Here is a 19,361-nt window from a genome sequence, read left to right on the forward strand (position 1 = left end):
TTTTTACGTTAGTAATATATATTTATTTTTTAGTTTTGTATAGTATTTATATATGTAATAAATTTTATTGTTTTTAATATTTATATATGTAATAAATTTTAATTTTTTATCTTTATTTTATTTGATAGGATAATATTTTTTTAGGAAAATAATTTTAATTTTATTTTATGTTATTCTCTCTTCATTAGTTTTATATAAGTATCATAGTTTTATTCTATTCTTTTTACAGTATCAGTATCGATATGATGAGCACAATGACAGTGGATGCTTTTTACAAATCCGCCGGGCTTAAACTACGAACAAATCTTTATACTTCCGGAAATATGCAGCTTCATCTGAATCTAAACAACACCCGTTTAGTACATGTGAGTCTGGGCTTACCGAATCGCAAGATTGAAATGTTTTCGTTAGTCTCGGATGTTGCTTTTATCAAAAGCAACGGTGGCGAGGTGCAGGAAAAACCATTGGGTATTTTGGTAGCCGATCAAAATCAGAAAAACTTGCGACATCTTGTTGTACCCAAGAATATCATCAGTAACACTACTTGCAGCTGGGCCGCCTTAGATAGACTAATCGGTTTAAAAATGTGCACTGATTATCAATTTACAAACATGACAAAAGATCCCAATGCACCCTATTTCATTTTAAATGGTCTTACGCTATTCAAGATCTCGTTGATTAAAGCTGATCCAACTGCCAAAAATTATGTGTTAGAATATAGCTGGAACAAAACTCAGGTATAATCAAAGCTATACGCATAACTTTTTATATAATACCTATGTGTAATTTCTTTGTTTTCGATAATAATTATGATAATTAAATAATGATATTTAATGAGAATTATAATAAAATCTTGATTTTCTAAATATTAACATTATTATGAGGCGATAGATAGTTTTTCATATTTTTTATTAATTTTTTTCCAGGAGTATAGCACGTTTAAGTTAATGTTCGACACACCTGGCTCGCAGGTGAATAGAGAAATAAGCGCTGTTATCACTTTTGATATAATAAATAATAACGTTACTGCTTTATTTCATTCGGCTGGCAATTCTCTAATTGCTAAAGGTTAGTGTTTTCTGAATGCGTATCTAATTTTCTCAAATATTGATGAACGAAGATATTATAGTAATGTCTGTACATTTTTCAGGTACATATAAACGTTCTGAAGATGAGATTTTTATAGATATTGGTTTTGATATTAATGGCACAAAGCACTTAGATGCTAGTCTGGGTTACTCGAGAAAGAAGTTCAATCACGGTTATACTTATCATCCTACAGCTCATCTAATTATCAATAGTGAACGCATAGCTGCCATTTCAGGTATTTTGTTACGCACAATTGTATTAATAATTAAGCAATTGAATTTATGCATTATGCGTTATTGTTAATTAACTCTTTCAGAAAAATAATTTAATTTTGCTTTTTACTTATCTTTAAACTTTTAAAATTCTAATTAGTTATTATATTGATATATAATAATATATTATATATAACACATTATAATCATATACTTAAAAAAAATATTAAAAAATTAAGCAATACTTGAAATTTGAAATCACCAGGTGTCATTAGAAATGCACAGAAGAACAATGTTTCCCAGTTCGATATAGATCTGACCTTTCAAACGAAGCGAGTTTGGAGCAAATTAGTCGGCTACATTGTTAGGCGAAATATCAGTTTGGCCGGCGATTTTCAGCTGGATTATCAGATCCAACATATGCCGAGAAAGGAAACTCTCCACTTGGAGGTTTCGCTGTCTAATCGCTCCTCGAAGACATTAACGTACAAAGCCGCTGAAATGAAGTTGCATTCCACTGCCTATCCACAACTCAACGCTGTAATAAGCGCTTGGTATCAACAAGCTCTTGGCCATTTGGAGCTCCATGCCGAAGTAAATTCCAATCCGCACCTAAAGGACGATCGGCATAAACTCACGGCACAGCTCATTATTTCCTATTCGAAGATGTACTTTCAGAATCAAGGCACGAAAGTGACCGCATTGATAGCTGTCACTAAACCTATCCAGAACTTGGACCTCAAGATGGGAGTTAATCACTACGTCCTTGGCCCCGAATCGAAGACTAGTTTGCTCATAGGATACGCACCAGGTATGATACAAAGTTCACAATTGTTTACAAACATAGGCGAAATCTTTTTGGCTATAAGAAAAAATTCAGAAATCCTGTATTTACAGGAAAGGAGATTAGTCTGATCGTCAATGTTATCATGCCGCGCGGTTTATTATTTTCTATGGAAGGTCATACAAACCTGACAATTCCAAATTTCAATTCAATGTTAATCAACGCGCGTATCAACGAGCGCTCGAGGAACGAGTACGAGTTGGAGTTTTCCGGAACATGGTTTAGCGGTCATAATATGACTGCGCGTGGCGCTTATTCTGATCGATCGTCTGCCGTTATTGTCAATCATCACATAAAAATGATCTTCAAATCGCCAAGCTTTGTCACTCCAATTCTACTCAACTGCCATTTATATCAGAATCACAGCGATCTCAAAATCAGTCTGTATGCTGAACAACTGGACTATGATAAGTACGCTTTTGTGCTGAATCACACGATGCTGTCGGCGACCAATTTAATGTCTTATGTAGAAGCAAGATACCGTGGCAACGTGTACTCGGCGATGACAAACATCGATACTACGCGAGAAATTCGTGTAGAGCTACATCTGGATAAATGGCGTGATGTGCATCTGACCCTGAGTGGTATCAATGAGGAGGATCGACATGAGTTTGCGGCAGAAATCAAATGGGATGCTAACAGAGATCCTGCCTTGAAGCTGAGTACGATGTTGCAGTTGAACAGGATGTATCTGATAGACGTAAGTTCCCCCGGAATCAAACGAAGCGCGTTGGTAATGTTGACTTATCCGGGTCGACTAGTAGCTGGCTCTTGTGATTTAATCGTACGTAGTCCACACAGTTATTTGGTAGATATTAGTCTGGACTGGGGTTCGGAAAACGCGATTAAGACATCGATTGGCGCGGACTATGTCGTGCAGCCGGAAATAACGACTGTTAAGTTGGAATTGCAACTGTTAACGCCTTTTGAAAACTGGAAGAAGACTGCTTTGAACGCAAAGTAAGAATGCATGATATATGAATTATTTTATGTAATAAAATATATTTAAAATTATATAATTATTGAATATTTTTAATTATTAAAGTATTAATTATAATATTTATGCGTCAATAAAAATATTTAAAATGTTATTAATAGTTAAAATTAATAGTTAAAAGTAACACCAGTTTATTATAATAATGAAAATATTATTATTAATTCTAGCTAAATATTATAAAAAATATTTTAATTCTATTTTTGTTCACAGATATTTACAACTGCCAAACAAGATCCTAGCAAGTAGTAGTGTTCATTGGAAAGACTCTCAGCACCTGATAGGAGAGATCTATGCTAGTGCAAACGAATACAAAGATCTGAAAGAGTGGACAGCAAACTGCGGCTTGATCAGTACCGTCCACTCCAACTCAGCAGTGACCATGAATATCACCCACAAAGTACTACGCTCGCAAACGACGGATACACACATGTTGATTAAGTATAATCCTGACAAGATAATTGACGCGCGTAGTGTTTGGCACTTGGACAAGGAATCGGATGACGTGTTTAATCTAACAGGAAATCTACATTTGCATTCGCCTCTGGCGAACTATCGGAACAGCGAACTCAAATGCCAGCTACGTCTTATGAACAACTGGAAGTTCTTTGGCGCAGCCAATCTTGACTTGGATAAACGTAAATACACTAGTCAATTAATCGGCGATCTCGTACGCTGGAAGGAATCCAAAGTGGAGTTTAATGTTACCACGCCACTCGAGAAGTTTGCCTTTGTTCGTGGTAGATTCGGTCTGTCGGAAAGCAACCATCATGTAGTGGCAGAACTTGTCACACCGAACGGTCCTCTAGGCATTGAGGGATTGTGTCAAATCTTTACCGCCGCTTATGACTTCAACGTCAAACTCATGGTAGCGACACCAATCGAAGTGTTACAGAAAGCATTGATGGTGGCCAAGCTAAATAGGCGTGAGGCTGACTTCAGGATTGGTTATAATAACATCACAGCGGGTTTCCTCGGCACTTGGCATTATCACAATATTACCGATTTCGATTACAGCTACATAGTACTCACGCCTCTCGAAGGTTTTCAAGAGTGCGGCGTGATCACAAAACTGGTCGTAACGCACACAGAGCGTGAGCATATGTTGAACGTAGATACAGAGTTTTCGGTGAGATTGGCGGAACTTAAACTTGGTATCATGGCTAAGGGTGGACCGAAACCACCACCTGTTAAAATTCCTCCGTTAAAACAGGGGATTATAAAATCCATGACAAACGATTCCGAATTGTCAGAAGAGGAGGAAGAAGAGGAAGAGGACGAAGATGAGGATAGTCTCTATTGGCGAGGAGAATTGCAGGTAATTGTAATTCGAATAAACGAAAATGAAATTTGATTACAAAAATTGGGTTTTAAGTTCACATTTAAATTATAAATATTATTAATTAAAAATTGAAATATTAATTTATAGATATATTTAAAGAAAATTAACATAAATGTTAAAAATACATATTTATTCTTTTTTAACAGAAATATAATTATTAATTTAATGCTATGCTGCTAGTTAAATGTGAATGAATATATTTATTTATTTGCAGCTGTGGCTTGCAATAATCTCGGATATATTGGCAGAGTTAGATATCGATACTGAAGATTATACCTATAAGATACTAGGCACAATACAAATACCACCTGAAAAAATTGTCATAGAGGACAGTTTTACCATGGAAGATGTTTTTCATATAAAAAACGATCTTCATGTTGATTTAACGTTCAGCAAAATTAGAGAGATAACGTCCTTATATGCCTTTCTCGTTGATATGGAGAATCTCACTTATCTCATGGACATGAACTTAAACATCAGAAAAAATACTACATGGTTCGAGGTAATATTTTTAATTTGATATTATTCTTATAATAAGTAATAGAATAAACTATAATGAAGAAGAAAAGAAATTCTATTAAACACTTAAAATTTTACACAGACTAGATTTCATGGCAATTATACGTATAAAGTCAATAGGAACAATCGAAAGATTGTTGCACATTTAGTGAAATTCGACATAAAAACTCCCTTAGAAATTTTCAAAACCTTCAACACTAACGCGATTATAGAGATCCAGGACACTCTATACAAGAATATACTTACAATTCATGGAGACCAATTATTTTTGGATATATTCGGAAATATAAAAGTGAGTTTCACACGCTTTTTTTAAATTTACAAATAAATATTCGTAAGACATTCATAGAAAAATTTTTTTTCGCATAGTTGGAGCAGGCTTTATTAGATGTAATGGTTTCGGGTCTGATTGATTCACCTATTATAAAAATACCAAAAATTACGATTGTCGCGAAAAAGGATTTCGCTGGAAAAAGAAAGCAAATTCAGTTGAACGCAAAAATGGAACATCCTGTATCCAAACAAGTAAAATACCGATATTTATTTTTAATTTGATTAATTAAAATACGAATATAACATTATCTTTTATTAATTATGTAGTCTATTTGATTATTATAGAAATAATATTATTAATTAAACAGAATTAAATTAAAATCCAAGTCTTTATTTTCTAGATATCCTTTGAATCCACCTGGCAAATAGATGAATATCTCATAAAAGCTTCTGGAAAATTGGAAAGTTGGATAAAAGCTCTAAAATCATTGGAAACCGACATCTTGTATAGCAACGCAATTAGCGTAAACAATACCGCCAAGTTAAATGTGCATGTAACGCATCTCGGTGATCAAAAGTATCAATTGATTGGAAACATAAACAATGGCAAGATTGATGGCGATCTACACACGCCACTGTCAGAAAGACCTCATTTCCAGTTTCACGGTGACTTAAGACAAATCAATGAATCGTTGTACGATATCAGGGGAGAGTTAAAGAACGATTTACAAGCGAAATCTTACGATGTCAGCACTGTCATCTTTATGCAGAATAATATTGTCGATTCAATAGATATAAAGGCTGAGCCGAAGAGCGCAAACAGCAATCGACTTATTTTTAGACTAAAAAGGAAGAAATATGGTCTCCTACTGGATGTGGATGGCGGATCGTTCAATGGTACTCTCGACGCAAATGTGCTTAACAATCTGAATTGGGATGTGAGAGTTCGCACAGATATTCGAAAAGTTAATGAAGTAGATATTTATCAATTAAATACCTTTATGAACGTGCAAGTAAATGGCAATACTACTCTATATATTCTTGCGGAGACACCCTGGAATGACAGCAGGATCCTGACGGTGAAAGGTAATATGATGCTGACTAATACGAGCGGCGACGTCCGGTTGGATCATGGAATGAATAATGATCGATATCATGCAACTGCAAAATGGAAATTGATCTACATGGAAAACATGCTTCTGAAATTGATTACGGAATTTGACACCATGGATCTGGGCAAAAAGGAATTATCCACTCATGTATTCTTTAAAAATCCTGATCGATTATACAGGAATATTGATGTAGGTTTCGATCTGGATATCGATAAAAAGTGGGAATTTGAGACAAACGCGACTATTAGTTTTCGCAATCAGGAGAACATTGACGCAGTGTTTGTTGTAAAATTACCACCTCCAAACAATGATGATCATCGATTCCTGATTAGTTATCACACTAATAAAAATAACAAGGAAGTACAAGTTATTTCTTATGTAGTGGGCTACAACACAGTTCGAACTCATAAAAATTATGCTTCGGACGGATCGGTTTGTATCTCTGATATTAATAAGTATTAAAATTAATCCGTAATAACATAAACTTGAATAAGTTAAATGTAAAATTTTAGATTCAAATGGCTACGCGCGACATTAACGGGCACTTCCGACTGACTTGGGGATTGTTGCCCATGCAATCCATCAACAATCTCTTCAATATCACTTTTAATACAAACGAGATAGATCTCAAATATTCACTCTATACACCTATCGTTTCGCAAGAAGAAACGATCGTATTTCTTTTCAATTATGATACTAATTCCGAGCAATATTTGATCAATGCTAATCTTTTTTATCCTTCAAGCCGACATGTTGGAACTGCAAAGATATCTTACGAAAGTCTAATAAACGTTAATGGAACTGTTAATGCTTCAACATCTATGCAGCATTTGTCATACATTGGATGTAATTTTGTTATACTTACTACCTTGTAAGTATAATTTTATTATATAATAAAATTTATTATATAATAGAAGAAATTGTATAATAAAGCGAAAAAAAATTAATTTTCTTGTCGCATGATGTTCCAAAAATCAAAACTTGATTATACTAATCAAATTTCATTATACTAATTATCAAGAATTTTATAATACTTTCAAAAATTTTATTTGCCACTCAAAAATGATGTTCTAAGACATATTAGAAATATTTGCATAGTTTATAAAATAAAAGAATATTTCTTTTATTTTTTTAATTTCTTCTTTTTATACAGGAAACAGAATAAAAGATTCTTCGAGTTCTTTTGGCCTAATAATACGGGTTTATTGAATTCCGATTACAATTATCACAGTGAACGATTGGATTCGAATCTGGAAGGTATTTTGCACATAGAAGTTCCTCTGAATGCTCGTCACATCGGCATTCTAAACTATGGTTACAAGAAACGTCCACAAGTCACTAATGGTCACTCTACCTTAATGTACAATAATCAAAAGGTGCTACATATTCAATATAATTCAAAGAGTGAGTCTCGAGCCGGTTTCGATAAAGATCGTATGCAGATCACGGTGGAGAATATTTACAAGCCTCTAGGTATTGTCTACGTGAACCAGTATGAATACAGTGGTGGAAACGAAGGTACTAACTATCCCACTGTCGAGTTCAAACAAGTGAATATCTATCGACTAGATAACAGCTCGGCGTTCAACATCGTCGGTGAATCTAGAGTTCGAACTACTCACACCGGCCAGAACATCCATCTAAAAGCGATGCACTTAAACAAGACATTCCAGTTAAAGACAGACTATGAGGTTTTATCCGGCGAATTTGATCACAATACTTGGTTGAGTTTAGCTGAAGACGCGTGGGTTTCTTATCATGTGAATATTCTGAATAAAACTACCGAGGAAATGGACAATCAGTTCCTTATTCTCAGTATCTGTTATCCACGACGAAATTTCACTTTGGGCGGATCCTATAGGATCACTAGCGACGAAGTGAACTCTGAAGCGAATTTACAATGGGAAAGTGATGATGAGAAGTCGAGGAGCGTTGGTGCAATTTTTGATTGGATGAATATTACCGACACGTCGATGGAGAGTCAACAGCAAGCTATGTTAACTTTTTATCATCCAACTTTCGAGAAAAATGTTACTTTAAAGGGTGTATTAACGAGAAAAGACTATAGGGATTTGCTGAATGTCGCTTTCACCGCAGATTATTCCAATAACGAAAATAAATTATTAACATTGTCCGCATTGTTGAGAGACGAGAGTGATGAATTGAATAAAAAGTATGCCTACAAGATAGCCGGCAAACAAATCAGTACTAAATTAGATCTTGATATCGAGGGATTTATTTGTAAAAAAGAATTTATATTACTTGAAACGGTGAATCATGCTCGGTACGCGCGCGGTTATATGCCGAGTGAAATTGGAGAATTAATTAGTCGAATCGATCGGAGATCGAAGGAAATAATTTATCGACGAGTAAACAATGACGAGGTCAAATATTTCGCGATCGGTTATTATCCTTCGCCTTCTCAGTACATTATAAATGGTAGCGTTATCAATACACCGAAACTTAACGCCACCGGCATTTTCTTCTTGGACTCGAATGAGAAACTCACTTGGATGATAGTGAACTATACACCCGGTAATTAATAATATATAAAAAATGTTAAATAAACGATATTAAAAATTAATAAGATGGTTGATAAAATAAGTATTAAAAATATTAAGAAATTAGAAATTTTAAAATGTGTATATAATATTCTTTATTTTATTCTATAGTTTATAAAAAGCTTACATATTTAAAATAAATTTTATAGATTTTTTAATTATTTTTATTTTCTATTTTCAATATTCTTCCTTATAGATGCAACAGTTAGCTTAAGAATGCACGGCAGTATTCCGGACGCTAGAAATGCCATATTTAATATTTGGAGAACCTATGACGATGATTTAAGAATTTCGGACGTTTCTTTCTACCTAAAGATGAATCACTCAAGACTCATTACTTCAACTTTGCGATGGCGGCCGGAACTTAAAAGCGATGTTATTGTAAGATAAATTCATACACATTAGACATCCACTTAATGTAATTTTGATATAATTAATAGTGATTATGTTACAATTGTTGATAGACTACTGTAAAAACGACATTCAATGAAATGTGCGAAAGCGTGAATAACGATATTGATTATTGGAAACATTATATAAAGAGCGAAGTAAAAAGTGCAATCATGGATGTATGGGAGGATGCTCAGGAGGACATTTCGGGATTCCTTGACGATTGGAAGTATGTAATGAAAATCTTATTTAATAGCTAAAGCATAAAATCAAATGTGTAAATAACAAAAGATAAATGATAATATGATGAAATAGATGATATAAATTAAGTAATATATATTATATATAATGCAAAAAATATTAAGATAAACAAGATGTTAAAATATGATAGTAATATAGAGTAATTATCTATATTGTGTGAATTTATATTTATACAATTTTCTTTTTCTCTGTTCTTTTCAGTGATTTAAAAATTCTTGAGCGTGATTTCGAAGATCTCAAGATATATCTAAACAATTCCTATAACGCGAATGACTTTTACATCAAGGATATCATCGGTTTCGGTATATTCATTATCGACGAACTGTCTCTGCGAAGTCATATCGAATCCCTTCCTAACATTCTAAATGAAATCTGGGAGATAATGGGCGAATCTGGAGAAGCTTTGCGAAATTCGTTGCTCTGGTTGATTGAGACTATCAAGAATGCTTATCATAAGGTGTCCGAGATTATAGTCGCTGTATTGAGAGGCGATTCATTGTCGCAAGTAGCGAATATAATTGAGAAGCTGATCGAAAAGTATGACATATTTATCAAGGATCTGCATGTATCCTTCATTAAATATATCGAAAATTTGTGGAACACAATTTTCTCATCCATCTCAGAACAATGGTATCGCTTCTTGAAATTAATGGAACCTCTGTTTATTCGTTTTCTTCATTATGTTGAGACGCTCCTTTGGAAAGCAAGCAAAGAAATGCTGGATTTTTTGTATGATCGTAAAAAAGAGCTCATCACATCGCCGTATTTTGATCGTTTCACTAATTTCACCCATGACATTGATAAGGTCTATCGCGACATCAAGGCAAACGATATTGTGACCAACATGCATAAGTATTCAGGCTTGATAATACAGTTCGTAAAAGAGCGCTACTTCGCCTTCGTGCCATTCGGCAAGGAGCTTAAGGATGTCGTGGATGAGATCGTGTCAGAATTGAAAGAGCTCCGGAAACTGCCATCAGTCAACTATTCTATAGAGAAACTCGAGCAGTTATATGAAAGAATTAACTACTTCTGCGAGTATTTTGAAGTCAAGCTCAAAATAGAAGGTTTTATTCGATTGGTGCATTCTAAGATGATGGACATTAGTCAAACGGCGCTGGAAGCTGAGAGTCGTTACAGGGAGGCTAAAACCATGTTCATCTTCGATCCTAATGAGGGTTTGATGTGCCTGGAACAAAAATTACCCATGTCTTGGCACGCCTTTAATCAAACGCCCGAGTTCCACGAAATACCGGAAATCAGAGCGATCACTGATTTCAAGACATACTTTGTCACCTCAAACACTACTTTCTGGAGTCTTTACTATCAATACAAGCCATACTCGGAGTTGTCAAACTGGTTACCACCGTTCAAAGGTTCGTCTCGCAACTACGAAAAATTTAAAAATAATTTAACGATAACTGAGCTTAGTTTAATATCGGATTAATCGAATTTTAATCAAATACATCGAAAATAATATAATTAAATTTTAACAATTTGTACCATTTCAGCACAAGCCATGATTATTGGTTCCCAGCATTATATTACTTTCGATGGACGTTATTTTGAATTTGCGGGAAATTGTATCTACTTGTTAGCGAAGGATTTCATACGCAACACTTTCACAGTTTTAGTGAAATATGATCAACAAGATGAGAAAATTACTCATAAGATTATAGTGCTAATCGGAAGCAATGCTATCGAATTGGACCTCTTCAACGATGTCAGTATATAACTTATGTTCATGTTTATGTCAAAAATTAAATTAAAATTTCAATCACTTTTGACTAATAAAAATTATGTTTATGATTACATTACTTAAAAAAAAAACCGTTTCAAATGCTAGTATAGATTTTTTTCAAAGGAAATTTATTTTAGAAGGCAAAAATAAAATTCATAATGAGATCTAGAAAAAAAGAAATCTAGATCTTGAAAAAAAAAATTGTTTTCAATAATTTTAAAAATAGCTTGTTAAAGGAAGTAAAATATCCAACGATAGATAATTTATCATTGTATTTTAATAATAAATGATATTTTATATTAAATGATGTGTTATCCAGACAATGAAGCTGATCTCCCAGAAATCAGCAGACATCACAAGCAACCTGCAGCTACCGATTGAATTAGACAATGACACATATGTTTATCAAGTGGAAAATGTAGTGATGGTAGAACGCAAACACAACCAATTTCGACTCGAATGTAATCTCAAGTTCAACGTATGCACCTTGGAATTATCAGGTTGGTATTACGGGAAAACAGCCGGTCTTCTTGGCACAATGAATAATGAACAGTTTGACGACACCCTGGGATCGAACAAGTTACTCCTAAAGAATATCGGCAGCTTCGCTCATAGCTGGTCCATCGGCAAAAACTGCGCCGACACGACAAATCACGCCAGTAAGATTCAACAGCAGGATGGCCCGGTAACTACGTTCTGCGACGAGCTGTTCGTGAACAAGAGCTCGGAATTCAGTGTCTGTTTTGGCGTGATCGATCCAACCAAATACATCGATATGTGTCTAAGTAGCCTGACCGAGACCGAAGTGTGCACAGTGGCGATGTCGTACATGCAGATGTGTATGTTCCGCGACACTTATCTGCGAATACCCGACCGATGTACTACATGTACCATGATGGATGGCAGTCAAGTGGCGGAGGGTCGTTTTAAGCGATTGGAGGGCGACAAAGTGCCGCGATCAGCCGATGTGGTGTTCATCGTCGAGGCGAAGAGCTGCAATCGCGACATAAAGATAAACAGCAGCATGGAGTTGCTAATCACACAGCTCAGTAAGGAGTTGAACGATCAAGGTCTCACGGGCAACCGATGGTCCTTGATAGTATTCGGTGGTGACGGAGTACATGACCAACCCAGAAGTATCATCCTTGACGGGCAGATCTTCACAAAGAACGTACCGCACTTTGTTGATTACTTCGACTATGTACCAATTGGCAGCGGCAGTCAGGACATCTTTGCCGCAATCGGTTTCGCCTCGCGGCTTATCTTTAGAGCCGGTGTGTCGAAGACCTTCATATTAGTACCATGCTCGCATTGCGAACCAGAGAATCAAACGGTAATCCTAACTTTTCAATTTTGAGATTTAGACCCGGTTACATTATAACGTTATTTCGACTTCAAGCAATGCTTAAAATTTTCACTTTCTCTCTTTAAAGAGAGAAAGAAATAGAGAGAATTTTAAGCCTTGCTTAAAGTCAAAATAATGTTAGTGCAATCGATTTTAAATATAATTATCGAATTATTATCTAATTAATCATTCATTTTAGCTGGAATATTCCGTGTTACACCAAGTACTACTGGAGCACGACATCACTTTGCATATATTGATGGATGGTGACTTCCAATTTGAAAAGGAAAAAGTCAGCAAGATTTTCTACGGTTTAGATGCAGCCAAGTCATACACAAAGAAGGATTCCCGTACCTTGATTGGTGATGTGGATCTGAGGAGACAGGTTAAGCTCTCCAAGAATGTGTTGGGTTATTGCACGCCACTGTCTCTAGAGACGAATGGCACGATATTTAGCGGAGACAAATTACGTCTTGAGAAGTCAGCTTCGATCAAAAAATTTGCAAGCGTCTTTTCAAAGAGGATCGCTCTCACAGCCGAGCCGAACAAATGTCAGTTCTGCGAATGCACCGCTGATAATAATGGCGTCACGCAGATGGAATGTATGCCGTGTATATATCCGACACCCGTGCATGTGAATTACGTGAGTGTACGTATCATACGCTCTATTAGACTGCATTCGAGGAATGCGCTATCAACATTATTGTGTTATTCTTTTCTCTATCTTTATCGTTTATTAGGTATAAAATGAGAATGACACAACATTGCTGATAATATGCTTTCTGAATGCAGGCTTAGAAGCATCAAACAAAAAGAATATCTTGTAGATTTTTGTAATATCTTTGTATTCCTGTAAGCACTTGTCATCATTTAGAATATGTTTAATTGAATGATTTCTTTATTGTATTGCAGGAGACTTTTAATCTCAACGAGTCCCTCTCGATGATGCCACCATTGGACGATATAGATTATGGCCAAATCGATATAGAGAACGACTGAAATAAAATTAAAGAAATCCATACACTCCGTAGATAGATAATATAGGATGCTAGATAACTCGCTGATATATATATTAGTCGTATTTATTTATAATATATCTTATAAGATGCAGATCACTTGATGCTACAAATATTTTCGAAACATTTGATTGAAGAAAAATTTACTATAAATTGACCAATCAAAGGGTACGTTCCAAGTTATGCATGAAGCGCATGTATCATTTTATCCTGCTTTATTATTTGATGAATAAGGATGAATAATGCAACATGCGTTTCATGCATAATTCGGAACGCATTCAAAAAATGCTTCAAAGCATTTGTAACATTGACTATAATATAGGTAATATATACCTACCTCCTTTTCCAATCTAAGATTTGTCTTACAATAAATTAGGGCATTAAACTTGGTTTGCATTAAGAATATCTATTGAAAACGTACAGAAAATTTAAGCGTATAGAATGAATTTGCACAAATCTATATACATTATTTTTAAATAACAATTGACAACCTAATGTCAGATTCTAAGATTCATTTTTCTTTTATATATCACAATTACAAAATTATCCGTGGCATATAGCATAAATCATATATTTTATTATTTTAATATATAAAATATATCGAAATAAAGCATGCTATCAAATATTATGCTATAAAATGAAATATATCGTTTGTGAATATTAAATATTAAAGCATAAACATTAGTTTCAAAATCAAATTCTTGACAATAGTTGGGATAAATAGGAATATATGCAAGGATAATCAAGGAAACTGCATAATCACTATAAAAGTACAACACAGGGTCGATATATAAAACTTTTCTGTCTATATATATTATCTGTATATAATGTCTGAGACCTTATTATATATATAAAAATTTAATGCAAACCGGGAAATGGCAATTGATTCGCGTTACATTCTCTGCATCCTAAAATGCATTTACAATTTATTCCACAATGGAATATGGCGAGTTTATCTAAACATTCTTTTCATGAAATCTTTCAATGTAACAAAGGAATAAACTCTATAATGCATAAAGTAATCGTGAAAACTTAATAGCCGACGCGAAAACGAAACGTAAGAGACCGATTGTTCCGAAAACTTTCGATATGGCCGTGATAGACTGAACGTCACAATATACATAGTGACGGTGAGACGGAAGAGGAGAACCGGCGATAATACGATAGCGCTCGGCCTCGCAGTTTGGCCACTATTCATAATAACATCAACCCAATCCGTTTGAAAGTGGTCATCTGGTTGTCGTATCATAGGCTTGCAGGTGATTGGGTGCGTCGGCAAATGTAAACTTCAATTTGTATGCCTCGGCTACTAGCACGCCTATTTCTGAATCCGTCCAATTTTGCGTGGGCAGGTTTTGTAGCATTAACATCAGCCCCTGTAATTATTGAAGAATGACAATCGATCTTTATCTATAAGATTGTAGCATATTTTTCATTTAAGCGACAAGTCGATACAAACATCATTTTTCTTGATATTCACTAAATAACATAACAAGATATTTAAATCAACTTGTACCACCAAATGAAGAGCATACTAGCGGATGAATTACTTGAAAATCAGGTTGCAAGAGCAAGTGTCGCCTCCAACGAAGAAGGAAAGCCGCACATACGTAGAGCTGAAACGAGGCGAATCTGTCAGATTCTGCCAAATACGTGTCCCACAATCGGATAGTACAGTGAAGCGGGATTTCTCTGGTTAGCAGATTATTCATCCATCGAAAAGAGAATTGTAGATAATCCACTCCATGTTGATGCAAATGTTGATGCAATGGTGCTGAAAGCATTACAATAAAAGGTTTAAAAAAATGAAAAGGACAAACATAAAACAGGTCCTAGTGAGATATTTACCATCAATCCTTTGTATTAGCTCCTTTAACTGGTTCACTTTATGTTGGATTCCCAACTGAGCAAATATATAATTATCTTGTATACCATCCAAGAATTTAGATAGGCACCAAAAACTATCCGCTTCGATAATATCACGTTGTTCCTTCGATAACGACGCCACATCATAATTTTCTAGATCTTGCCAAGCTTGTATCGGCACCGCCTCTTGCAGAAAAACCAAGAAGAAAGGTGTCACAAGATCATTCATGCCCTATAACAACAATGGATATACAAATAAATGATAACATAAATTTTTATTATATAAAGAGTAAATAAGATACGATTTTATGTGAAATACCTGAACGTAACCAGATGCAGGATGTCTAATCGCCCAAATATACAATATTCTCTCGAATATCAGTTGCACCGTCGTCTGTTGAAATAGCGAGATAAGCGGTGACATTCTAGGGATATCGATATGAATCTGGCGATACGTATCTTGAAAACCTTCATCCCGCTCGACGTCGTAATATTGCTTCACCAAATTCCAATAGTCCAATCGTTTACGTTCCAACGCAGGTTGTCTACGTTCTAGATTAGCTGGCAAGTACTCCTACAATGGCACGAACGCAATCGTTTAACGTTTTGCGACAGCATTCTACTAAGCTTGACAATGCGATGTGTTTACCTTCTCTACTTACAGACAATAACCGCCAAGTGACAGAACGTAATTTGGCAGGTACGCCCGACCATGATAGCTGCCTTAATTCATCTAAATTCAGCACGGACGCTTCCAAAAGTAATTGAAACTTGTCCACTTTGCTTTCGCCGTCTGAACAGATTTACAATTTTTTAAACTCTGTGTCTTAAACCTAATCTACAATGTGTTTTTTGCTTTTTGCTTTTCATTAATTTTTATCTCTTATCCCATTTCATTTTTTTATTTGAGATAAAAATTAACAAACTTCGGAAGAGATGAGACAAAAAAATTGTTATAAAAAGTCATAAAGAGAAAAACAAAACAAGAAATAAAAACAGGAAATAAAAAGAGCACATTGTAAATTAGATTTTAAAGATCAGGCTGCTAAATGTGAATAAATGGATACATACCCTGCTCCTTTGAAGGTACAAAAAATTTATTAGGAGCATTTGCCTGTCTCAGCGGCTGTGGTCTACCAGGAAATTGTGTCGGCTTGTGCTGGGGCGATGCACTGTGCTTTAAATCTGCATCTTCACTGGAGTGCTGGCTGTTAAGCATCTGTGGATGCAGATTCACATTGCGTAGATGTAATGGCTGCACTGCCAGCCTTTGAAGAGCCTCTGCCTTTTTTTCCTCGGGGATAATTTTTTGTTGCATCATCTTGGCGTTTGCCTGGGATGGCTGTGAACACTTATTGCCAGATCTATGACTGTTGATAACACTAAGGGCCGCCGAGTGACTGACTCTCTTCGAAATCTTTACATCTGAGACTGTACAGAATTCATCATCCCCTGAATCCCATGCGTCATCCACACTCTCCTGAAAGTCTTGAAAAGAAGTGGAGCCTCCACTTCCACCTGTACTACTGCTGCTGTTAGCAATACCAGTCAGATTGCTGGATCCAATCGTTGCAGGATTAAACTTGCCATATCTAACATCTTGTTTCAGACTTGGCCTACAAAGAATAAATCGATTATTAAGTAAAATACGAGAAATCATAAGAGAACAACATTATAAAGAAAAACACACCTTCCTGGTACAGCTCGTGTGTTTTTCTTCCAGAAAGACTGATGGGTTGAGATGGCCTGATGATGATAACCTTGATTTTCCATTGCTGTAGGAAACCAAGTTAGCTTGTACCTGGTAGTCTTTCAATACAGGTATTACAGCACGGATCCTCATACCCTTGCAACGATAGCTAAAGATCTACAAGAACCAGAAATGTTGTAATACTTGTAATTCTAGCCATCATTGAGTGTTTTTCATTTGGTGATATAGTCCACAAGTGTCACTACCTTTATTATTCATTGAATATCAAGAAAGATAGAATGTTCTATTGACCTATATCACTAAAAGGAAAACACCTATTGTTATCATAATTTGTATAACAGATGTGTACTAAACCAAAAATATATGATTATAAGTATAAACTTAATATAGGTCAACTCTTCTCTAACACAGTCATAAACTTAGCATTTCTGATAAATCAAAGAATAATATAGATATAAATATTTCATAATCTTGTTAATCTTATACACACGTGATATCGAACATAACATCAAACGAGGTTGTCAACGCCTAAACAACTACAATGATGGAAGGGATAAAGAGGAATGGAACAGAAGGAGAGAACGGATTCTCCGAAATAACAAACGCATCATAACATATGATTCCCCAGTACACCGACGAGGACGTGCCCGATTCCGACGCGTCGCGGGTGATTCACACAATCGAATTATAGGGATACACTCCGCGGCGTCGACGGATACACGTCTACGTGCTGCGCGACGAGGAGTCTCGACGTCGCCGTTGACAAATTAAGGTTATGTTGCATAAGTCGCGTCAAAAATCGCCGCGCAAGAGGCGAGGTAGTAAAAGAAGAGAGGAAAGAAAGGAGCTATATACAATGAGATGAGGAAAAGCGTTCCTATACATTTCCTGTCTGTACAATCGACGATCCCACGAGGTCAAGTGGTCTAGTTTTCTAGTTGGCCACGGCGTCGCGACGACGACGTCGTCGTCGTCATCGTCATTGGCATACGTCGTCGTCGTTTCTGTCGTCACGATAGATCACGATTTTGCCGAGCGCGATCACCGCATTCCTCTCTCTCTCTCTCTCTCTCTCTCTCTCTCTCTTTCTCTCTTCTTCTTCCAAGACGCTCTCCACACTCCTGAAAACGATCAACGCGGCGGCTCTGCTCGCTCGAGCGAGCAGGTATGCGATTTTGATCAATTTTGATGTACGGCCGTACGAGTCACGCGAGCGCTGCCGCCACAAATCGCTTCTTCTTTTCGCATCATTATTTTTCTTGTTATTTTATGCTACTTATTGACCGCGATCGACGCACACGTAAATCTCTACGCGAAACGAACACACGTATGAAAGCGACAGAGAGAAAGAAAGAGAGAGAAAGACAACGTAAGAAAATGTAAAAAGAACGTGCCAGAAGCATTGTCTCATATTTCATTGTCATCCCATTGTTCTCTTTTTCACATATCGATGCTACGCTGCATGATTTAGAACGCAAATGGCGAAATCTGTCGAGAATAGATTTTCTCGACGAAATTTACCAGCATAACGTAATAGAATTTGATAACAATAAGAATAATATTATAAATTTGCTAGCGCAATGGAATACAATAACAGTGGGCTTATTACGATTCAGTATTGAAATGAAATGAGGTAAAAATTTAAAAAATGAGCAAAATTTCATTAGATGTTGACCAATGAAGTTATAAATATTCTATATTTCGTTTACTTTTGTAATTTGCATTTCCACTTCGTTTCAAAAATCGTAATAATCCTTCAGAAAAACTAGAATCTAATTTTAATGAAATAAATTTTATTTAATTAATCCATTTAAATACTAACTGGCAGATTTTGTTTGGTTTTTGCTAAAACCAAAGAAATTTATTATTAGATCACGTCGATAGATTTTGCTAGTATTCGAGCTAACATGGATATACAGTCGATATGAATTTGTTGGCACATCGCTAATATTTTGTACATATCTCATATAGTTTAATTTTCTGAGTTAAATTTTCAAATTTTAACATCCATTTCCTCCAATGTACTTTAACTTTAATTTCGACCCAGGAAAAAATATAATTATGTAAAATTATATAAAAATATAT

General features: G+C 35.4%; 3 protein-coding genes across 7 annotated transcripts in view; 2 read left to right on the forward strand and 1 right to left on the reverse strand.

Moving 5' to 3' along the window:
• The window catches only part of LOC108686315, a 19,420-nt gene extending 5,621 nt beyond the window's left edge, over window positions 1-13,799 (forward strand). For 2 of the 3 annotated variants that reach the window (XM_018191561.1, XM_018191562.1), the window contains exons 9-27: window positions 230-737; window positions 927-1,068; window positions 1,151-1,324; window positions 1,567-2,112; window positions 2,199-3,105; window positions 3,353-4,457; window positions 4,696-4,983; window positions 5,083-5,292; window positions 5,370-5,525; window positions 5,675-6,817; window positions 6,898-7,256; window positions 7,539-8,920; window positions 9,143-9,327; window positions 9,411-9,565; window positions 9,799-10,973; window positions 11,109-11,320; window positions 11,658-12,671; window positions 12,883-13,332; window positions 13,596-13,799. In XM_018191561.1, the coding sequence (XP_018047050.1) occupies window positions 230-737; window positions 927-1,068; window positions 1,151-1,324; window positions 1,567-2,112; window positions 2,199-3,105; window positions 3,353-4,457; window positions 4,696-4,983; window positions 5,083-5,292; window positions 5,370-5,525; window positions 5,675-6,817; window positions 6,898-7,256; window positions 7,539-8,920; window positions 9,143-9,327; window positions 9,411-9,565; window positions 9,799-10,973; window positions 11,109-11,320; window positions 11,658-12,671; window positions 12,883-13,332; window positions 13,596-13,682 (10,198 nt within the window). In that variant the 3' untranslated portion in view covers window positions 13,683-13,799. The remainder of the gene's footprint in view (window positions 1-229; window positions 738-926; window positions 1,069-1,150; window positions 1,325-1,566; window positions 2,113-2,198; window positions 3,106-3,352; window positions 4,458-4,695; window positions 4,984-5,082; window positions 5,293-5,369; window positions 5,526-5,674; window positions 6,818-6,897; window positions 7,257-7,538; window positions 8,921-9,142; window positions 9,328-9,410; window positions 9,566-9,798; window positions 10,974-11,108; window positions 11,321-11,657; window positions 12,672-12,882; window positions 13,333-13,595) is intronic. The other variant, XM_018191563.1, reaches the window with a different exon arrangement.
• Window positions 13,800-14,307: 508 nt separating this feature from the next.
• Window positions 14,308-18,587, reverse strand: LOC108686318 (TBC1 domain family member 22B). 3 transcript variants are annotated; one of them, XM_018191573.1, is made up of 8 exons: window positions 18,160-18,587; window positions 17,256-17,432; window positions 16,637-17,181; window positions 16,228-16,358; window positions 15,885-16,139; window positions 15,548-15,797; window positions 15,250-15,473; window positions 14,308-15,075 (listed from the first exon to the last, which is right to left on the reverse strand). In XM_018191573.1, the coding sequence occupies exons 2-8, from the start codon at window positions 17,336-17,338 to the stop codon at window positions 14,929-14,931; spliced, it is 1,635 nt and encodes a 544-aa protein (XP_018047062.1). In that variant the 5' UTR covers window positions 17,339-17,432; window positions 18,160-18,587; the 3' UTR covers window positions 14,308-14,928. The 3 variants fall into 3 exon arrangements, with proteins under 3 accessions (XP_018047062.1, XP_018047061.1, XP_018047063.1); XM_018191572.1 differs by lacking the exon at window positions 18,160-18,587 and adding an exon at window positions 17,767-17,987; XM_018191574.1 differs by lacking the exon at window positions 18,160-18,587 and adding an exon at window positions 17,522-17,598.
• The window catches only part of LOC108686316 (tetratricopeptide repeat protein 39B-like), a 16,948-nt gene continuing 15,573 nt past the window's right edge, over window positions 17,987-19,361 (forward strand). Inside the window, exon 1 of the mRNA XM_018191570.1 lies at window positions 17,987-18,048. The gene's annotated coding sequence lies outside the window, so the exon portion shown is untranslated. The remainder of the gene's footprint in view (window positions 18,049-19,361) is intronic.

Source organism: Atta colombica, unplaced genomic scaffold, assembly GCF_001594045.1.
Source record: "Atta colombica isolate Treedump-2 unplaced genomic scaffold, Acol1.0 scaffold174, whole genome shotgun sequence".
NCBI lineage: Eukaryota > Metazoa > Arthropoda > Insecta > Hymenoptera > Formicidae > Atta > Atta colombica.

What these genes read in the sequence shown, in the direction of transcription:
- LOC108686318 (XM_018191573.1), bottom strand. Translation starts at nt 17,338, where the DNA reads ATGGAAAATCAAGGTTATCATCATCAGGCCATCTCAACCCATCAGTCT. An exon ending in TGTACCTTCAAAGGAGCAGG is followed by an intron (nt 16,359 to 16,636) that starts GTATGTATCCAT and finishes AAATCTGTTCAG; the next exon opens with ACGGCGAAAGCAAAGTGGAC. An exon ending in CTGCATCTGGTTACGTTCAG is followed by an intron (nt 15,798 to 15,884) that starts GTATTTCACATA and finishes TTGTTGTTATAG; the next exon opens with GGCATGAATGATCTTGTGAC.